At 48.0% G+C, this 21,772-nt stretch overlaps 1 protein-coding gene across 1 annotated transcript; it reads left to right on the forward strand.

Moving 5' to 3' along the window:
* The first annotated feature begins 713 nt into the window (after positions 1–713).
* On the forward strand, positions 714–13,590 carry LOC137341896 (C-type lectin-like). The gene is made up of 6 exons (XM_068005403.1): positions 714–835; positions 918–1,000; positions 5,993–6,177; positions 11,231–11,371; positions 11,455–11,563; positions 13,385–13,590. Exons 1-6 carry the CDS (start codon positions 729–731, stop codon positions 13,453–13,455), a joined length of 696 nt encoding a protein of 231 aa, XP_067861504.1. The 5' UTR covers positions 714–728; the 3' UTR covers positions 13,456–13,590.
* The last annotated feature ends 8,182 nt before the right edge of the window (positions 13,591–21,772 follow it).

The raw sequence follows: 21,772 nt of genomic DNA on the forward strand, positions 1-21,772 counted from the left end.
CTACCATCGATGGGGAAGCTGTAGTTGAGCTCCCTGCTCATTCTGCTGGCCTCTGGTAGGAGTGCTGAGGCTCAGTCCCAGCCATGTCTGCCTGCACTGCCCGGCTTAGTATCCGTGAAGGTTTCTACAGCCCTTCTACAGTGACTGATTCATTTCACCAACATGACCTATTGGTTTAGGGAACGCTCTGTTCTGTCCCTGGAAAACATTGACCTGTTCCGTTATCTCCTCATCTCTCCATCGCCCTTCGATCCAGCTCCTTTTTGAAAGGTGCCAATGACTCCGAATCGACCCTGTTCTCTACAAACGGGTTCCAATCTCACTGCAGCCAGTGCACAGAGGAGACCTTCCACCATGGGGAGAAATGGGGGAATAGATGGGGTTCAGATCGATTACAAAAGGGATTGGATTGGTCAGTGTAAAAATTCTCATGTCTTTGTAATTATTATCTTTTTATTTTTGGGGTCTTCACCTCAATATATTGTTCACCAAATCCGAAATGTTCTCCTCGATAATATTCATTAAATCCTAATATTATCTATACATTCACTCACAGGCTGATTAATGAGGTCAGGAACTATGACTGTACTTTCCATTTCTCACTCAGCAGGTAAAGTGACACCTTGTAAAATCTCATGTGCAACACACGGAACATTCTCATGGTTTCCAGTCCCTCCTCTTCTGAGTCGGCAGTTACTGATTGGCCAGCAGTGATTTTGACATCATTAATGGTCCAGCCAATTGGAACTGATGTCAATGGTTCCAGTGGCACAATCTGCTATATATATGTGCAGCAGCTCCTGAAACCTCATCACATTGGACAACTGGGGGAGAGGTAGGAAGGAATGGGAGCAGGAAATCCCCACCTTTACTTTGAAACCTCGACACTAATGTTCAATCTTTTTCTTGTGTTTCAGGTTGGAGGAAAGGAACTTCACTGCAGACATGATGCTGGGGACGGTTTTGCTTCTGAGTGCATTGCTCGTCAGTGATGTGGCAGGTAGGGTCAATCAAAGATGGTGTGTGAGGACAGGTTAATGATGTGAGGTGACGAGTTAGTGGAACAGCCGCTGAGTAAATTAGACAGAAGAGAAAGGGCCGGAACCTGAAGGAATGTCGTAAAATGAGCAACTGTTGGACTTCGATAACCTTCAATATCCCACCCAGTCTAATCCCACTCTCCCCCTCACTCCCCATACCCTTTAATATCCCACCCAGTCTAATCCCACTCTCCCCCCTCACTCCCCATACCCTTTAATATCCCACTCAGTCTAATCCCACTCTCTCCCTCACTCCCCATACCCTTCAATATCCCACCCAGTCTAATCCCACTCTCTCCCTCACTCCCCATACCCTATAATATCCCACTCAGTCTAATCCCACTCTCTCCCTCACTCCCCATACCCTTTAATATCCCACCCAGTCTAATCCCACTCTCCCCCTCACTCCCCATACACTTTAATATCCCACCCAGTCTAATCCCAATCTCCCGCTCACTCCCTGTACCCTTTAATATCCCACCCAGTCTAATCCCACTCTCCCCCTCACTCCCCATACCCTTTAATATCCCACCCAGTCTAATCCCACTCTCCCCCTCACTCCCCATACCCTTTAATATCCCACCCAGTCTAATCCCACTCTCCCCCCTCACTCCCCATACCCTTTAATATCCCACCCAGTCTAATCCCACTCTCCCCCCTCACTCCCCATACCCTTTAATATCCCACCCAGTCTAATCCCACTCTCCCCCCTCACTCCCCATACCCTTTAATATCCCACTCAGTCTAATCCCACTCTCTCCCTCACTCCCCATACCCTTTAATATCCCACCCAGTCTAATCCCACTCTCCCCCTCACTCCCCATACCCTTTAATATCCCACCCAGTCTAATCCCACTCTCCCCCCTCACTCCCCATCCCCTTTAATATCCCACCCAGTCTAATCCCACTCTCCCCCCTCACTCCCCATACCCTTTAATATCCCACCCAGTCTAATCCCACTCTCCCCCCTCAATCCCCATACCCTTTAATATCCCACCCAGTCTAATCCCACTCTCCCCCTCACTCCCCATACCCTTTAATATCCCACCCAGTCTAATCCCACTCTCCCCCCTCACTCCCCATCCCCTTTAATATCCCACCCAGTCTAATCCCACTCTCCCCCCTCACTCCCCATACCCTTTAATATCCCACCCAGTCTAATCCCACTCTCCTCTCACTCCCCATACCCTTTAATATCCCACCCAGTCTAATCCCACTCTCCCCCCTCACTCCCCATCCCCTTTAATATCCCACCCAGTCTAATCCCACTCTCCTCTCACTCCCCATACCCTTTAATATCCCACCCAGTCTAATCCCACTCTCCCCCCTCACTCCCCATCCCCTTTAATATCCCACCCAGTCTAAACCCACTCTCCCCCCTCACTCCCCATCCCCTTTAATATCCCACCCAGTCTAATCCCACTCTCCTCTCACTCCCCGTACCCTTTAATATCCCACCCAGTCTAATCCCACTCTCCCCCCTCACTCCCCATCCCCTTTAATATCCCACCCAGTCTAATCCCACTCTCCTCTCACTCCCCAAACCCTTTAATATCCCACCCAGTCTAATCCCACTCTCCTCTCACTCCCCATACCCTTTAATATCCCACCCAGTCTAATCCCACTCTCCCCCCTCACTCCCCATACCCTTTAATATCCCACCCAGTCTAATCCCACTCTCCCCCCTCACTCCCCATACCCTTTAATATCCCACCCAGTCTAATCCCACTCTCCCCCCTCACTCCCCATACCCTTTAATATCCCACTCAGTCTAATCCCACTCTCCCCCTCACTCCCCGTACCCTTTAATATCCCACCCAGTCTAATCCCACTCTCCCCCTCACTCCCCGTACCCTTTAATATCCCACCCAGTCTAATCCCACTCTCCCCTCACTCCCCATACCCTTTAATACCCCACCCAGTCTTATCCCACTCTCCCCTCGCTCCCCGTACCCTTTAATATCCCACCCAGTCTAATCCCACTCTCCCCCTCACTCCCCGTACCCTTTAATATCCCACTCAGTCGAATCCCACTCTCCCCCTCACTCCCCGTACCCTTTAATATCCCACCCAGTCTAATCCCACTCTCCCCCTCACTCCCCATACCCTTTAATATCCCACCCAGTCTAATCCCACTCTCCCCTCACTCCCCATACCCTTTAATATCCCACCCAGTCTAATCCCACTCTCCCCTCACTCCCCATACCCTTTAATATCCCACCCAGTCTAATCCCACTCTCCCCTCGCTCCGCGTACCCTTTAATATCCCACCCAGTCTAATCCCACTCTCCCCTCGCTCCCCGTACCCTTTAATATCCCACCCAGTCTAATCCCACTCTCCCCTCGCTCCCCGTACCCTTTAATATCCCACCCAGTCTAATCCCATTCTCCCTCTCACTCCCCATACCCTTTAATATCCCACCCAGTCTAATCCCACTCTCCCCCTCACTCCCCATACCCTTTAATATCCCACCCAGTCTAATCCCACTCTCCCCCTCAATCCCCATACCCTTTAATATCCCACCCAGTCTAATCCCACTCTCCCCCTCACTCCCCATACCCTTTAATATCCCACCCAGTCTGATCCCACTCTCCCCCTCACTCCCCGTACCCTTTAATATCCCACCCAGTCTGATCCCACTCTCCCCCTCACTCCCCATACCCTTTAATATCCCACCCAGTCTAATCCCACTCTCCCCCTCACTCCCCATACCCTTTAATATCCCACCCAGTCTAATCCCTCTCCCCCCTCACTCCCCGTACCCTTTAATATCCCACCCAGTCTAATCCCACTCTCCCCCTCACTCCCCATACCCTTTAATATCCCACCCAGTCTAATCCCACTCTCCCCCTCACTCCCCATACCCTTTAATATCCCACCCAGTCTAATCCCACTCTCCCCCCTCACTCCCCATACCGTTTAATATCCCACCCAGTCTAATCCCACTCTCTCCCTCACTCCCCATACGCTTTAATATCCCACCCAGTCTAATCCCACTCTCCCCCCTCACTCCCCATACGCTTTAATATCCCACCCAGTCGAATCCCACTCTCCCCCTCACTCCCCATACCCTTTAATATCCCACCCAGTCTAATCCCACTCTCCCCCCTCACTCCCCATACGCTTTAATATCCCACCCAGTCTAATCCCACTCTCCCCCTCACTCCCCATACCCTTTAATATCCCACCCAGTCTAATCCCACTCTCCCCCCTCACTCCCCATACCCTTTAATATCCCACCCAGTCTAATCCCACTCTCCCCCTCACTCCCCATACCCTTTAATATCCCACCCAGTCTAATCCCACTCTCCCCCTCACTCCCCATACCCTTTAATATCCCACCCAGTCTAATCCCATTCTCCCCCTCACTCCCCATACCCTTTAATATCCCACCCAGTCTAATCCCACTCTCCCCCTCACTCCCCGTACCCTTTAATATCCCACCCAGTCTAATCCCATTCTCCCCCTCACTCCCCATACCCTTTAATATCCCACCCAGTCTAATCCCACTCTCCCCCCTCACTCCCCATACCCTTTAATATCCCACCCAGTCTAATCCCACTCCCCCCCTCCCTCCAATAGTCTATTTATAAGCAGCTCTCCCCTTCCCATTTTTGGATTTGATGGACTGTGTTTCATCACCAGTTTGTGAGAGAATTCCACATTCTCACCATCCGCTGTGGGGAAACAGGCTCTGAAATCCCATGGGCCACGATCTGGAGAGTGACGTTGGGATTGTGCCCACCAGTGCCCTCCAGGACTGACGCTGCCCCTGAGTATGGGGGTAAGTGTGAGGCCCCTCATTAATATGGGGCCAGTGGACACTGGTGTCACTGTGGGTGCATCTCTGGCCCCACACTGCCTGAAACTCGTGCACCTGCTGCCATCCAGGGGGTGTCCAGTTCCTCCTCGGGGTGTTGAGACATCGATGAGGGGAAGAGAAACAGTGTGAAGACTGATAGGGTTGAACAGCCACCCAATTAAAGGGAAGTGAGAGAGATGATCAATACTGGTATAAATTATAGGGAGTTCCTGGGAACAAACAATGTGAAACATGTCAATTGTCTTTCTATTGTGTAGATGTAAATGGTGTTGCTGGAGAATAAGGAGTTTGACCAGCTCTGTCTTCTCAAACAAAGATAACCTCGTTGACTGTTGAATTACTTTGGGCGCCTTTGATCTTGTTACTTGATAAACAACCAACAAAGACCTTTAAACACTGCCCCCCCCCTGGGGTTATTAAACACTGGACAGGGATGCACCCCCCTGTTAACGAGTACGTGTAGTAAACAGAATACGGTAGTTTAGGGAAAGATCGATCAACTACAGGGAAGTCACACTTCACGCGAAACAAGGACACGGTAATGTGCATAAGATCAGTGTATGAGAGGAGTGTCACACATGGTTTGAGTGAACAAAGACACTGCAATATTTGTGGGGAAATGACTGTTTGAAAACCAGTTGTGTTTGAGTGTAACACAGACGCTCAGTCAGTGTGTGTTAAAGAGGTTTCGGTGAGTGCATCCAAAGTATGAGGAAAAGGTCCATAAAAAGACCACGGTTTTGGCTGTTTGGGAGTACAGTAGTGACGGTGATGTCTCGACTGTACCCAGAGAAAGACTGGAATTAAAGAACATTCATCTCTGTTTGATTGTACTCTGTTTATTCAATTGCTCTCCACGCTGAACTTAATAAAGGATAGACTTTCTTTTAATTGGAAGAAGAGACCGTATTCTGTTTACGACACGTATCCTTTAACCGGGGGGTGCATCACAGTCCAGGGGCTGGCAGTGTTTAAAGGGCCGATGGTAGTTGATGGGGAGCATTGGCACTGGCTTCAGATTTATCTCAAATACAAAGACTGACTCCTTGAATCAGAAATAAAGTGAAGGTTTGGGGATTGCTGTTGTGAATATTCAGTTTGTTTTAATCTAATTCTCTTTAACTGCAGCTGATGTTTCTCTGAATGGAACATCGGAGAATCAGCAACAGGAGGCGGAGACTGATCAGGATCAGGACCTTGACCAACGTGGTGTCCCTGAGAGAGGATCTTGTCCCAATGGCTGGTTTTATTTTAATTCTGTCTCCTCCTGTTACCAGTTTGTCCCTGACAGAAAGACTTGGATCGAAGCTGAGGTAAGTCCCTGGAGTCTCCATTTTAAGTTATTGTTTGTTCCTCAGTGTTTCTAAATGTGACAGGACGCAGAGAATGAAAGAACCTTCTTGTTTAGGAACATAGGAACAGGAGTAGGCCATTCAGCCCCTCGTGCCTGCTCCGCCGTTTGATAAGATCATGGCTGATCTGTGATCTAACTCCATATACCTGCCTTTGGCCCATATCCCTTAATCCCTTTGGTTGCCAAAAAGCTATCTATCTCACATTTAAATTTAGCAATTGAGCTAGTATCAATTGCTGTTTGCGGAAGAGAGTTCCAAACTTCTACCACCCTTTGTGTGTCGAAATGTTTTCTAATCTCGCTCCTGAAAGGTCTGGCTCTAATTTTTAGACTGTGCCCCCTACTCCTAGAATCCCCAACCAGCGGAAATAGTTTCTCTCTATCCACCCTATCTGTTCCCCTTAATATCTTATAAACTTCGATCAGATCACCCCTTAACCTTCTAAACTCCAGAGAATACAACCCCAATTTGTGTAATCTGTCCTCGTAACTTAACCCTTGAAGTCCAGGTATCATTCTAGTAAACTTACGCTGCACTCCCTCCAAGGCCAATATGTCCTTCCGAAGGTGCGGTGCCCAGAACTGCTCACAGTACTCCAGGTGCGGTCTAACCAGGGTTTTGTATAGCTGCAGCATAACTTCTGCCCCCTTGTACTCCAGTCCTCGAGATATAAAGGCCAGCATTCCATTTGCCTTCTTGATTATTTTCTGCACCTGTTCATGACACTTCAATGATCTATGCACCTGAACCCCTAAGTCCATTTGGACATCCACTGTTTTTAACTTTTTACCATTTAGAAAGTACCCTGTTCTATCCTTTTTTGATCCAAAGTGGATGACCTCACATTTGTCGACATTGAATTCCATTTGCCACAGTTTTGCCCATTCACCTAATCTATCAATATCGCTTTGTAATTTTATGTTTTCATCTACACTGCTTACAATGCCACCAATCTTTGTGACATCGGCAAACTTAGATATGAGACTTTCTATGCCTTCATCTAAGTCGTTAATAAATATTGTGAATAATTGAGGCCCCAAGACAGATCCCTGCGGGACTCCACTAGTCACATCCTGCCAATGTGAGTACCTACCCATTATCCCTACTCTCTGTCGCCTTTCGCTCAGCCAACTTCCTGACCAAGTCCGTACTTTTCCCTCGATTCCATGGGCTTCTATCTCAGCTAACAGTCTCTTATGAGGGACCTTATCAAATGCCTTCTGGAAGTCCATATAAATAACATCCATTGACATTCCCCTGTCCACTACTTTAGTCACCTCGTCAAAAAATTCAATCAGGTTTGTCAGGCACGACCTACCTTTCACAAATCCATGCTGGCTCTCTCTGATCAACTGAAAATTCTCGGTGTTCAGTCACCCTATCCTTAATTATAGTCTCCAGCATTTTCCCCACAACAGATGTTAGGCTAACTGGTCTATAATTCCTCGGTTTCCCTCTCTCTCCTTTCTTAAAAAGCGGAGTGACCTGTGCAATTTTCCAATCTCGAGGGTCAGTTCCTGAATCGAGAGAACTTTGAAAGATTATAGTTAGGGCATCCGCCATGTGCTCACCTACTTCCTTTAAAACCCTGGGATGGAAACCATCTGGTCCTGGGGATTTGTCACTCTTTAGTGCTATTATTTTCTTCATTACTGTTGCTTTACTTATATTAATTTTATCGAGTCCCTGTCCCCGATTCAATATTAGTTTTCTTGGGATTTCCGGCATGCTATCCTCTCTTTTGACTTTAAATACTGACGCAAAGTAATTGTTCAACATGTCCGCCATTTCCCCATTGTCAATGACAATATCCCCACTTTCAGTTTTTAACGGGCCAACACTGCTCCTGACCACCCTCTTTTTCCTAATATAACTGTAAAAGTTCTTTGTATTGGTTTTGATATCCCTTGCGAGTTTCTTTTCATACTCTCTTTTTGTAGCTCTTACTATCTGTTTTGTGACCCTTTGTTGATCTTTGTATCTTTCCCATTCGCCAGGATCTGTGCCATTTTTTGCCTTTTTGTATGCCCTTTCCTTATGTCTTATACTGTCCCTTACCTCTTTAGTTGTCCATGGCTGTTTTTTTTGGCAAGTAGAGTTCTTGCCCCTCAGGGGTATAAACAGATTCTGTATCACGTTAAATGTTTCTTTAAACATTTCCCACTGATCATCAGTCGTTTTACCCATTAACAGATTTGCCCAGTTTACTGTGGACAGTCTCTGTCTCATCCCATTGAAGTCGGCCTTGCCCAAGTCTAGAATCTTAGCAGCTGATTCACTTTTTTCCCTTTCAAACACTACATTGAGCTCGATCATGTTCTGATCACTATTGGATAGATATTCACGCACAGTTAAGCCGTTAACTAAATCTGGTTTATTACTCATTACTAAATCTAGTATGGCTTGCCCCCTTGTTGCCTCTCGGACATACTGCTGTAGAAAACTATCCCAGACACACTCAAGAAATTCGCTACCTTTCTGACAGTTGCTAGTCTGCTTTTCCCAATCTATGTGAAGGTTAAAGTCCCCCATTAAGACCACTATGCCTTTCTTACACGCTTGTCTAATCTCTGCATTTATACAATCTAGCACTTCAGAGCAGCTGCCAGGGCTCCTGTACAAAACTCCCACTATAGTCTTAGATCCTTTCCTATTTCTCAATTCAACCCATAAGGTCTCTGTTGGCTGCTTACCTCTCGTTATATCCCCCTTTATCATTGAAGTGATTTCATCTCTAATCATTAAGGATACTCCTCCCACTCTTCCATTTTCCCTATCTCTCCTGTAGACCTTATAACCAATCCTGACCATCCTGCAGCCATGTCTCCGTGATAGCTATCATGTCATACCCTCCAATTTGAATTTGAACCTGTAGTTCATTTAATTTATTCCTTATACTCCGTGCATTTGTATATAGAACTCTTAGTTGGGCCACACACCCTGGCCTGACCTTCAGCTTTGATGCTGGGTTAATCGCCTTACGCCTACTAGTTTTTATTTTATCTGTCGTGCCTAAAGTACACTTTCTTTCCACTGCTCTACGCTTTTCCCTTTCACTTGTTCTTGAACAACTGTTTGTACTATTTGTATTGTAGATTTCCACTGGGTCTTCCCCTCTCTTGCTGCTCAACTTTATTCCCTTCTGACTCCCCGCTCAGGTTCCCATCCCCCTGTCACTCTAGTTTAAACCATCCCCAATAGCACGAGCAAACACCCCCGCGAGGACATTGGTCCCGGTCCTGCTCGGGTGTAACCCGTCACGCTTGTACAGGTCCCACCTTCCCCAGAACCGGTCCCAATGTCCCAGGAATCTAAATCCCTCCCTCCTACACCATCCCTGCAGCCACGCATTCACCCTGTCTATTCTCCTGTTCCTATACTCACGAGCACATGGCACCGGTAGTAATCCTGAGATCACTACCTTTGAGGACCTGCTTTTTAATTTATCTCCTAACTCCTTAAATTCACCTTGCAGGACCCCATCCCTTTTTTTACCGATGTCGTTGGTACCAATATGGAGCACGACTACTGGCTGTTCACCCTCCCCCTCCAGAATGCCCTGCAGGAGCTCCGTGACATCCTTGACCCGAGCACCAGGGAGGCAACAAACCATCCTGGAGTCACGTTTGCGGCCGCAGAAACGCCTATCTGTTCCCCTTACAATTGAATCCCCTATCACTATAGCCCTGCCACTCTTCTTCCTCCCCTCCTGTGCAGCAGAGCCACCCGTGGTGCCCCGAACCTGGCTCTTGCTGCTTTCCCCTGATCAGCCATCTCCCCCAACAGTATCTAAAGCGGGATATCTGTTTGAGAGGGAGATGGCCCCAGAGGACTCCTGCTCTACCTGCCTTGTCCTTTTACTCTGCCTGACGGTCACCCATTTCCTTTCTGCCTGTGTAATCTTTACCTGCGGTGTGACCACCTCACTGAACGTGCTATCCACGATAGTCTCAGCATCGCGGATGCTCCACAGTGAATCCACCCACAGCTCCAGCTCCGAAATACGGTTAGCCAGAAGCTGCAGCTGGACACACTTCTTGCACACATGGTCGCCAGGGACACTGGTGGTGTCCATGACTTCCCACATAGTGCAGGAGGAGCATATCACGGGTGCGAGCTGTGCTGCCATGACTTGCCTTGGACTCTCAGACTCTCCTCCCGCTCTCAGTCTCTCCTTTTTTACTGTGCTCACCTCTCGGACATTGTAGTGGAGATGATATCGGGTTGGGAGCTCGACTCGGGGTCAAATAGAAGGCCAAGGTTGTGAACGGTCTGGTTCAGCCTCAGACAGTGGCCAGGGAGAGGGATGGAGTCGGTGGCGAGGGAATGGAGTTTGTGGCGAGGACCAAAGACAATGACTTCGGTCTTCCCAATATTAAATTGGAGGGAATTTCTGCTCATCCAATACTGGATGTCGGACAAGCAGTGTGACAAATCAGAGGCAGAGGAGAGGTTGAGAGAGGTGGTGGTGAGGTAGAGCTGGGTGTCGTCAGCGTCCATGTGGAACCTGACGCGTGTTTTCGGATGGTTTCGTTGATTGAAGTTCCCCTTTAGAATGACCTTCCAGTTTTCACACACCTTTCAATCTGTGGTCAAACCCTAATGTTCATTTGTTGTTTTCACATTCGAGGTCAAACCGGAGCAGCTCATTGGGTAACTTTTCACCTCCCACTGCATCAACTTGTTAATTCCCTCTGTGACCCTGAGATGAAGCCACAATCTCCAGATAGTAATTCTATCTGAACTAAATTAAACTGGAGATACACACTTAGAAATATTAGCAGTGGTCTGTCGTTCTGATCAATCTGATAGTGTCGACATTGTCACTTTACAGTGACGTGGACTGCAGTGGCCGTCAACATCTGTATTGACAGCAGCTGGATGGATAAAAGTTGGGAAGAACAGGAGAATCAACTCCAGCGACCCTGCAGAACGTTCTAGAACAGAACTGAATACAGTCAATGTGAAATGATGATAAACAACAAATGTTATGTTTTGTTTTTATTTAAAGCTGTCCTGCCAACAACTGGCTACAGACGGCCATCTTGCCTCCATACATTGGGAAGAACAGAATCATTTCATTGGACGGCTGTTAAAGGCACAACACCAATCAAATAATCTTGTTTGGATTGGTTTGAGTGACCGCCACAAGGTAATGTTCTGAGTTACTATATCATAAATTGTTCATTGGAGCAGGAATACACATTTATAAATGATATTATTTCTCTCCCACAGGAAGGGACTTTTCTTTGGACTGATGGATCTTTATCAGATTTCACAAACTGGCGTCAGAACGAGCCCAATAATTATAAAGGAGGAGAGAACTGTGTGGTAATTATTTCAGGTAAGTTGATATTGAAACGTGTGATAGAAATGGTATTTAATGGGAAATTAATCCGAACAAATAGATTGAGACTGAGACTCAGTGTGGGTGATTTTTAGACTTTGACAGCACTGGACTTCCTGACCCTTTTTGCAGCAATTTGCAGCCAGCTTCCAGCTCAAGCAGTTTAATGGAGGGACGTACACTGGGTGTAAACACTGGAGAGAGAGAGAGGGACGTACACTGGGTGTGAACACTGGAGAGATACAGGGACGTACACTGGGTGTAAACACTGGGGAGAGAGAGAGGGACGTACACTGGGTGTGAACACTGGAGATATACAGGGACGTACACTGGGTGTGAACACTGGGGAGAGAGGGACAGACACTGGGTGTGAACACTGGAGAGATACAGGGACGTACACTGGGTGTGAACACTGCCGATACAGGGACGTACACTGGGTGTGAACACTGCCGATACAGGGACGTACACTGGGTGTGAACACTGGAGAGATACAGGGACGTACACTGGGTGTGAACACTGCCGATACAGGGACGTACACTGGGTGTGAACACTGGAGAGAGAGGGACGTACACTGGGTGTGAACACTGGAGAGAGAGGGACGTACACTGGGTGTGAACACTGCCGATACAGGGACGTACACTGGGTGTGAACACTGCCGACACAGGGACGTACACTGGGTGTAAACTCTACACTGTCTCTTCCTGCTCAACTGTCCATCTGTGTGGATCCTGCAGTGATGAGGCCATACCGAGGCGGGCCTTATAACTGGCCCACATTTAATGAGTTGGTCCTGACATGTGTCAGGCTGGAGCCGTGCTCCCAGTGGCAGGACTCCATTCTGATTTTCAGGGAATGTTGTGTAAACACACTCAAGCTTCCCGCATCCGCCCCTCACTTTACTGATGCTGGAAACGTCCCCCCTCCCCCCTCGTTCCACAGCGGGTTCATGTCCCAGAGTTAAAATGTTGTAATTGGTTCCAGAAATCCCAGACTTTGCTCCAATCGTGTGCAGTGGGGGAGGTGAGTGTTTAGGGCTGGGGGTGAGGACTTCCTGTCCATCCCACACTGGGAAATCCAGCCCAGGGTGTGCTCCACACCTTCAGTCAGGAACTGTCCAAAACCCCCACTGAATATTGTAAGGTTTGTGGATTTCAGTGAGGCGCTCACTGACTGACTGTACACGGCATCAGAACAGGAAGTGGCTCATTTTCTTCACAAGGTGAACTGATGGGTGAAGAGACTGGTAAAATTAATGGATCACAGACACTGACTCACAGATTGATCCATTGCTAATATTTCTGACGAAATAGAAAGGCTGAAAGAAGTCAGTTCCGTGGAGAGACTGGAGAAACTGGGATTGTTCTCCTTCCAGCAGAGAAGGTTAAGGAGAGATTTAATAGTGGGGCTCAAAATCATGAGTTTTGACAGAGTAAATATGGAGAAACTGTTTCCAGTGGCAGGAGGGTCAGTAAACAGAGGACACAGATTTAAGATAATCGGGAAAAGAACCAGAGGGGAGATGAGGAGGAAAAAAATGTTGGGCGGCGAGTTGTTCTGATCTGGAATGTGCTGCCTGAGGGGAGGAAGCAGATTCAATAATTACTTTCAAAAGGGATTTGGATAAATATTTGAAGAGACAAAATTAGCCGGGCTCTGAGGAATGGGACTGATTGGAAAGTTCCTTCAAAGAGCCAGAACAAGGATGATGGGCCGAATAGCCTCCTTCTGTGCTTTATCATCTCGGATTGTATGAAATAATTACACAAACAGCAGCCTGATTCACCAATGGGTAAAGGTCGAAATCAATTCTTTTTTCAGATAAATGGAATGATGTGCCCTGTACAGGAAAATTTCCCTTCATTTGCTCCTACAAACTGCACGACTGGTAGAAGAATCCAGCGATGCTCCAAGGATCCTTTCCCGGAGTGGATTCAGATCCTCGATTTGTTTGTAGCCGCACTCACTGCCTGTGGTGATTGTACTGACTCAGTCTGTTAACCAATAATAAAGGTAATTGCATCATGGGCTGTGTTTGATGCTGTGAGTCTAGTTTATAGGAGCCCTCCTGACCCACTGGACCCTCTCCCCACCTCTTCACTCAATACTGCATTCGGGAAAAGGCCACACAGACTTTATAAAATTAACTTTCAGTATATGAACCTTTTGGTTTGAAAAAGACAAACTTTAAAGGGATGAGATGGAATTAATGGGGAAATATCACTGAGAGGAATCTGTCGATGGAAATTGGAACTGATTGAAAGCTGCACTAATGGAGAGTATGGAAGATAAATATATCCTCCCAAAAATAACGAAAGTCCCCGGAATGAGGCAACGGGACAATAAAATGGGAAGAAAGATCATCAAACGGTGCAGGACTGCAGGGAAAAGGGGCTCTGGGAGGAGAGGAATTTCCTCAAACAGATTAAATGGTAGAGATGAGGACAGCAAAAGATGTGAAGAATAACAACATTCTACCAGTGTTCCCCACAGTGAGAATAGATTCAAGGTGCTGCCAAAACACACACTGCCTGGAAATGTCACTCTTGCTTCCTGTCACACAATTCCTGTCACGCTTCAATTTCCTGTTTATTACACTGAGCCGTGATGCAGTTTTCCTGGCTGAAAACTAGGTGGCGCTGTAGTGTTCATTATACTCATCCCTGATTGGCTGACTGGGTCATAAGAACATCAGAAATAGGAGCAGGAGTGGGCCAATCGGCCCCTCGAGCCTGCTCCGCCATTCAATAAGATCATGGCTGATCTGATCCTAACCTCAAATCTAAATTCATGTCCAATTTCCTGCCCACTCCCCGTAACCCCGAATTCCCTTGACTTCGATGAAACTGTCTATTTCTGTTTTAAATTTATTTAATGATGTAGCTTCCACAGCTTCCTGGGGCAGCAAATTCCACAGACCAACTACCCTCTGAGTGAAGAAGTTTCTCCTCATCTCAGTTTTGAAAGAGCAGCCCCTTATTCTAAGATTATGCCCCCTAGTTCTAGTTTCACCCATCCTTGGGAACATCCTTACTGCATCCACCCGATCAAGCCCCTTCACAATCTTATCTTTCAATAATATCGCCTCTCATTCTTCTGAACTCCAATGAGTCGAGTCCCAATCTACTCAACCTCTCCTCATATGTCCGCCCCCTCATCCCCGGGTTTGACCGAATGAACCTTCTTTGTACTGCCTCGAGAGCAAGTATGTCTTTTCTTAAGTATGGAGACCAAAACTGTTTGCAGTATTCCAGGTGCGGTCTCACCAATACCTTATATAACTGCAGCAATACCTCCCTGTTTTTATATTCTATCCCCCTAGCAATAAAAGCCAACATTCCGTTGGCCTTCTTGATCATCTGCTGCACCTGCATACCAACTTTTTGATTTTCTTGCACTCGGACCCCCAGATCCCTTTGTACTGCAGTACTTTCCAGTTTCATGCCACTCACCCAGCCTGTTTATATCCCCTTGTAGGTTTTTTATGTCCTCCTCACTCTCCACTTGCCCTCCCATCTTTGTATCATCTGCAAACTTTGATATGTTACACTCGGTCTCCTCCTCCAAATCGTTAATATAGATTGTAAAGAGTTGGGGACCCAGCACCGACCCCTGCGGAACACCACTGGCTACTGGTTGCCAGTTCGAGAATGAACCATTTATCCCAACTCTCTGCTTCTTGTTAGATAACCAATCCTCCACCCATGCCAGAATATTACCCCCAATCCAGTGATTCTTTATCTTGAGCAATAATCTTTCATGTGGCACCTTGTCGAATGCCTTCTGGAAGTCGAAATACACTACGTCCACTGGTTCCCCTTTATCCACCCTGTACGTTATGTCCTCAAAAACTGAAGCAAATTTGTTAGACATGACTTCCCCTTCGTAAAGCCATGCTGACTTTGTCCTATTAAATTCAAAATTTTACCCACCACAGATGTTAGGCTAACTGGTCTATAATTTCCAGCCTTCTGCCTACTACCCTTTTTAAATAAGGCTGTTACATTCGCAGTTTTCCAATCTGCCGGGACCTTTGCCAAGTCTAGAGAAGTTTGGAAAATTTTTACCAAAGCATCCACAATCCCGACTGCCACTTCCCTCAAGACCCTCGGATGTAAGCCATCAGGTCCAGGGGATTTATCCGCCTTGAGTCCCATTAATTTACTGAGTACCGATTCCTTAGTGATTTTAATCGTATTTAGCTCCTCCCCCCCCAGAGCCCCCTGTTTGTCCAGTGTTGGGATATTCTTAGTGTCCTCTACCGTAAAGACTGAAACAAAATATTTGTTCAGCATTTTTGCCATCTCCATGTTTCCCACCATTAATTTCCCGGTCTCATCCTCTGAGGGACCTACGTTTGCCTTAGCCACCCTTTTTCTTTTTATATAACTGTTGAAACTCTTGCTATCTGTTTTTATATTTTTTGCTAATTGATTTTCATAATCTATCTTCCCTTTCTTAATCAATCCTTTAGTTACTTTTTGCTGTCTTTTGAAGACTTCCCAATCTTCTATCCTCCCACTAAGTTTGGCTGCCTTGTATGTCCTTGTTTTTAGTCGGATACTATCCTTAATTTCTTTACTTTGCCACGGATGGCTGACATTTCTTTTACACCCTTTTTTCCTCAGTAGAATATTTTTTTTTTGAAAGTTGCAAAATAACTCCTTAAATGAACACCTCTGCTCATGTACCATCTTCCCCTTTAATCTATTTTCCCAGTCCACTTTAATCAATTCCGCTCTCACACCATCATAGTCTCCTTTCTTCAAGCTCAGTACGCTTGTTTGAGAACCAACCTTCTCACCCTCTAATTGGATATGGAATGTAACCATGTTATGGTCACTAATTCCAAGGGGATCCTTAACTCGGACGTGATTAATAAATCCTGGCTCATTACACAGGACCAGGTCCAAGGTTGCTTGCCCCCTTGTAGGATCAGTTACAGACTGCTCAAGAAATCCATCCCCAATACACTCAATAAACTCTTCCTCAAGGCTGCCCTGCCCAATTTGATTTGTCCAGTTAATATGATAGTTAAAATCCCCCGTAATTATAGCTGTTCCCTTATTACATGCCCCGACTATTTCCTGATTAATACTTCTCCCAGCAGAGTTGCAACTATTAGGAGGCCTATATACTACGCCCACAAGTGTTTTTTCCCCTTATTATTCCTTATCTCTACCCAAACTGTTTCATTATCCTGATCCTTTGTCCCAATATCATTTCTCTGTATTACAGTGATTCCTTCCTTTATTAACATAGCCACCCCACCTCCCCTTCCTTCCTGCCTGTCCTTCCTGATTGTTATATACCCTGGCATATTTAATTCCCAGTCGTTGTCACCCTGCAGCCATGTTTCTGTAATGGCCACAAGATCATACCCATACGTAGTTATTTGTGCCGTTAACTCGTCCATTTTGTTACGAATGCTACGTGCATTCAGATAAAGAACTTTCAAATATGTTTTGTGACACGTAGTTCCTGCTTTTTCCTTTTTTAACACTTTACCTTTTACTCCACACCTTCTGTCCCTTCCTGACACACTTTCCTCTGTCTCCCTGCTCAGGTTCCCAACCCCCTGCCACAGCTTTGATGCTGGGTTAATCGCCTTACGCCTTCTAGTTTTTACTTTATCTGTCCCTGATCATCCTCACTCTGTGTTCCTGATAATCCTCACTCTGTCCCTGATAATCCTCACTCTGTGCCCCTGATAATCCTCACTCTGTCCCTGATAATCCTCACTCTGTCCCTGATAATCCTCACTCTGTCCCTGATAATCCTCACTCTGTGTCCCTGATAATCCTCACTCTGTCCCTGATAATCCTCACTCTGTCCCTGATAATCCTCACTCTGTGTCCCTGATAATCCTCACTCTGTCCCTGATAATCCTCACTCTGTCCCTGATAATCCTCACTCTGTCCCTGATAATCCTCACTCTGTGTCCCTGATAATCCTCACTCTGTGTCCCTGATAATCCTCACTCTGTGTCCCTGATAATCCTCACTCTGTGTCCCTGATAATCCTCACTCTGTCCCTGATAATCCTCACTCTGTGTCCCTGATAATCCTCACTCTGTGTCCCTGATAATCCTCACTCTCTGTCCCTGATAATCCTCACTCTGTGTCCCTGATAATCCTCACCCTGTGTCACTGATAATCCTCACAGTATGTCCCTGATAATCCTCACTCTGTCCCTGATAATCCTCACTCTGTGTCCCTGATAATCCTCACTCTGTGTCCCTGATAATCCTCACTCTGTCCCTGATAATCCTCACTCTCTGTCCCTGATAACCTTCAGCATTTAATCTCCTGCCGGATAAGGTGGGACGAGAGATCTCGGGGAGAGCCGCCCATCGGTGCCCGTGTGGAGAGTCTGTGAGCCAGGAGAGCGGAGTGGGAGTGGTTTGAAGACGGACCGCTCTCCGCCTCCTGTCTCTGGGAGTAAGATGCTGCTCCCTGCGTGCGGACCCTGCAATTCCCTCCGTTAATGATTTCCAGTTAACCAGTTCCCACTCCTGGGCTCCCCGCTCAGAGGCTTCTATCTCCGGGGTGAGCTGGAGCGGGCAGAGGGGCATTGAGAGCACACTCGGGTATGACCGTGTCACTAAATGAGGGCAGTAGTGTGTGAGGACAAGTGAGTGTGTGAGGTGAGTGTGTGAGTACAGGTGAGCGTGTGAGGTGAGTGTGTAAGGACAGGTTAGTGTGTGGGGTGAGTGTGTGAGGGGAGGTGAGAATGTGAGGTGAATGTGTGAGGAGAGGTGAGTGTGTGAGGTGAGTGTGTGAGGTGAGTGTGTGAGTGTGTGAGATGAGTGTGTGAGGAGAGGTGAGTGTGTGAGGTGAGTGTGTGAGGAGAGGTGAGTGTGTGAGGTGAGTGTGTGAGGAGACGTGAGAGTGTGAGGTGAGTGTGTGAGGAGACGTGAGAGTGTGAGGTGAGTGTGTGAGGAGAGGTGAGTGTGTGAGGTGAGTGTGTGAGTAGAGGTGAGTGTGTGAGATGAGTGTGTGAGGAGAGGTGAGGGTGTGAGGTGAGTGTGTGAGGTGAGTGTTTGATGAGAGGTGAGTGTGTGAGGTGAGTGTGTGAGGAGAGGTGAGTGTGTGAGGTGAGTGTCTGAGGTGAGTGTGTGAGGTGAGGTGAGTGTTTGAGGTGAGTGTGTGATGTGAGTGTGTGTGGAGAGGTGAGTGTGTGAGGTGAGTGTGTGAGGTGAGGTGAGTGTTTGAGGTGAGTGTGTGAGGTGAGGTGAGTGTTTGAGGAGAGGTGAGTGTGTGAGGTGAGGGTGTGAAGTGAGGTGAGTGTGTGAGGTGAGTGTGTGAGGAGAGGTGAGTGTGTGAGGTGAGGGTGTGAAGTGAGGTGAGTGTGTGAGGTGTGTGTGTGAGGGGAGCTGAGTGTGTGAGGTGAGTGTGTGAGGAGAGGTGAGTGTGTGATGAGAGGTGAGTTTGTGAGGTGAGTGTGTGAGGGGAGCTGAGTGTGTGAGGTGAGTGTGTGCGGGGCGGTGAGTGTGTGAGGTGAGTGTGTGAGGGGAGCTGAGTGTGTGAGGTGAGTGTGTGCGGGGCGGTGAGTGTGTGAGGTGAGTGTGTGAAGACATATGAGTGTGTGAGGTGAGTGCTTGACGAGAGGTGAGTGTGTGAGATGAGTGTGTGAGGTGTGTGTGGTGTGAGTGTGAGGACAGGTGAGTGTGTGAGCTGAGTGTATGAGGAGAGGTGAGTTTGCAAGGTGAGTGTGTGAGGGGAGGTGAGTTTGTGAGGTGAGTGTGTGAGGAGAGGTGAGTGTGTGAGGTGAGTGTGTGAGGAGAGGTGAGTGTGTGAGGTGAGTGTGTGAGGGGAAGTGAGTGTGCAAGGTGAGTGTGTGAGGGGAAGTGAGTTTGTGAGGTGAGTGTGTGAGGAGAGGTGAGTGTGTGAGGTGAGTGTGTGAGGAGAGGTTAGTTTGTGATGAGAGGTGAGTTTGTGAGCTGAGTGTTTGAGGAGAGGTGACAGCGTGAGGAGAGGTGAGTGTGTGAGGTCAGTGTGTGAGGAGAGGTGAGTGTGTGAGGAGTGGTGAGTGTGTGAGTTGAGTGTGTGACGGGAGGTGAGTGTGTGAGGTGAGGATGTGAGGAGAGGTGAGTGTGTGAGGAGAGGTGAGTTTGTGAGGTAAGTATGTGAGGAGAGGTGAGTGTGCAAGGTGAGTGTGTGAGGGGAAGTGAGTTTGTGAGGTGAGTGTGTGAGGAGAGGTGAATGTGTGAGGTGAGTGTGTGAGGAGAGGTGAGTGTGTGAGGAGAGGTGAGCTTGTGAGGTGAGTGTGTGAGGAGAGGTGAGTGTGCAAGGTGAGTGTGTGAGGGGAAGTGAGTGTGCACGGTGAGTGTGTGAGGGGAAGTGAGTTTGTGAGGTGAGTCTGTGAGGAGAGGTGAGTGTGTGAGGTGAGTGTGTGAGGAGAGGTGAGTGTGTGAGGTGAGTGTGTGAGGAGAGGTGAGTGTGCAAGGTGAGTGTGTGAGGGGAAGTGAGTGTGCAAGTTGAGTGTGTGAGGGGAAGTGAGTTTGTGAGGTGAGTGTGTGAGGAGAGGTGAGTGTGTGAGGTGAGTGTGTGAGGAGAGGTGAGTGTGTGAGGTGAGTGTGTGAGGAGAGGTGAGCTTTTGAGGTGAGTGTGTGAGGAGAGGTGAGTGTGCAAGGTGAGTGTGTGAGGGGGAGTGAGTGTGCAAGGTGAGTGTGTGAGGGGAAGTGAGTTTGTGAGGTGAGTGTGTGAGGAGAGGTGAGTGTGTGAGGTGAGTGTGTGAGGAGAGTTGAGTGTGTGATGAGAGGTGAGTGTGTGAGGTCAGTGTGTGAGGAGAGGTGAGTGTGGGAGGAGTGGTGAGTGTGTGAGTTGAGTGTGTGACGGGAGGTGAGTGTGTGAGGTGAGGATGTGAGGATAGGTGAGTGTGTGAGGAGAGGTGAGTGTGCAAGGTGAGTGTGTGAGGGGAAGTGAGTTTGTGAGGTGAGTGTGTGAGGAGAGGTGAATGTGTGAGATGAGTGTGTGAGGAGAGGTGAGTGTGTGAGGAGAGGTGAGCTTGTGAGGTGAGTTTGTGAGGAGAGGTGAGTGTGCAAGGTGAGTGTGTGAGGGGAAGTGAGTTTGTGAGGTGAGTGTGTGAGGAGAGGTGAGTGTGTGAGGTGAGTGTGTGAGGAGAGGTGAGCATGTGAGGTGAGTGTGTGAGGAGAGGTGAGTGTGTGAGGTGAGTGTGTGATGAGAGGTGAGTGTGTGAGGTGCATGTGTGAGGGGAGGTGAGTGTGTGAGGTGAGTGTGTGAGAGGAGGTGAGTGTGTGAGGATTGTGTGTGAGGAGAGGTGAGTGTTTAATGAGAGGTGAGTTTGTGAGGTGAGTGTGTGAGGAGAGATGTGTGTGTGAGGTGAGTGTGTGATGTGAGTATGTGAGGTGAGTGTGTGTGGAGGGGTGAGTGTGTAAGGTGAGTGTGTGAGGTGAGGTGAGTGTTTGAGGTGAGTGTGTGAGGAGAGGTGAGTGTGTGAGGTGAGGGTGTGAAGTGAGGTGAGTGTTTGAGGTGTGTGTGTGAGGGGAGGTGAGTGTGTGAGGTGAGTGTGTGAGGGGAGCTGAGTGTGTGAAGTGAGTGTGTGAGGGGCGGTGAGTGTGTGAGGTGAGTGTGTGAAGACATATGAGTGTGTGAGGTGAGTGCTTGACGAGAGGTGAGAGTGTGAGATGAGTGTGTGAGGTGTGTGTGTGAGGGGAGGTGAGTGTGTGATGAGAGGTGAGTTTGTGAGGTGAGTGTGTGAGGAGTGGTGAGTGTGTGAGGTGAGTGTGTGAGGGGAGCTGAGTGTGTGAAGTGAGTGTGTGAGGGGCGGTGAGTGTGTGAGGTGAGTGTGTGAAGACATATGAGTGTGTGAGGTGAGTGCTTGACGAGAGGTGAGAGTGTGAGATGAGTGTGTGAGGTGTGTGTGTGAGGGGAGGTGAGTGTGTGAGATGAGTGTGTGAGGTGAGTGTGTGAGGAGAGGTGAGTTTGTGAGCTGAGTTTGTGAGGAGAGGTGAGTGTGCAAGGTGAGTGTGTGAGGGGAGGTGAGTTTGTGAGGTGAGTGTGTGAGGAGAGGTGAGTGTGTGAGGTGAGTGTGTGAGGAGAGGTGAGCTTTTGAGGTGAGTGTGTGAGGAGAGGTGAGTGTGCAAGGTGAGTGTGTGAGGGGAAGTGAGTGTGCAAGGTGAGTGTGTGAGGGGAAGTGAGTTTGTGAGGTGAGTGTGTGAGGAGAGGTGAGTGTGTGAGGTGAGTG

The sequence above is a fragment of the Heptranchias perlo genome, chromosome 24 (genome assembly GCF_035084215.1).
Source record: "Heptranchias perlo isolate sHepPer1 chromosome 24, sHepPer1.hap1, whole genome shotgun sequence".
NCBI classification, from domain to species: Eukaryota; Metazoa; Chordata; class Chondrichthyes; order Hexanchiformes; family Hexanchidae; genus Heptranchias; species Heptranchias perlo.

Excerpts from the sequence above, each read along its gene's own strand:
- LOC137341896 (XM_068005403.1), top strand. The coding sequence starts at position 729 with ATGGTCCAGCCAATTGGAACTGATGTCAATGGTTCCAGTGGCACAATC. Across the intron at positions 836-917 it reads ATTGGACAACTGGGGGAGAG|GTTGGAGGAAAGGAACTTCA; the intron begins GTAGGAAGGAAT and ends CTTGTGTTTCAG. Across the intron at positions 11,372-11,454 it reads GTTTGAGTGACCGCCACAAG|GAAGGGACTTTTCTTTGGAC; the intron begins GTAATGTTCTGA and ends TCTCTCCCACAG.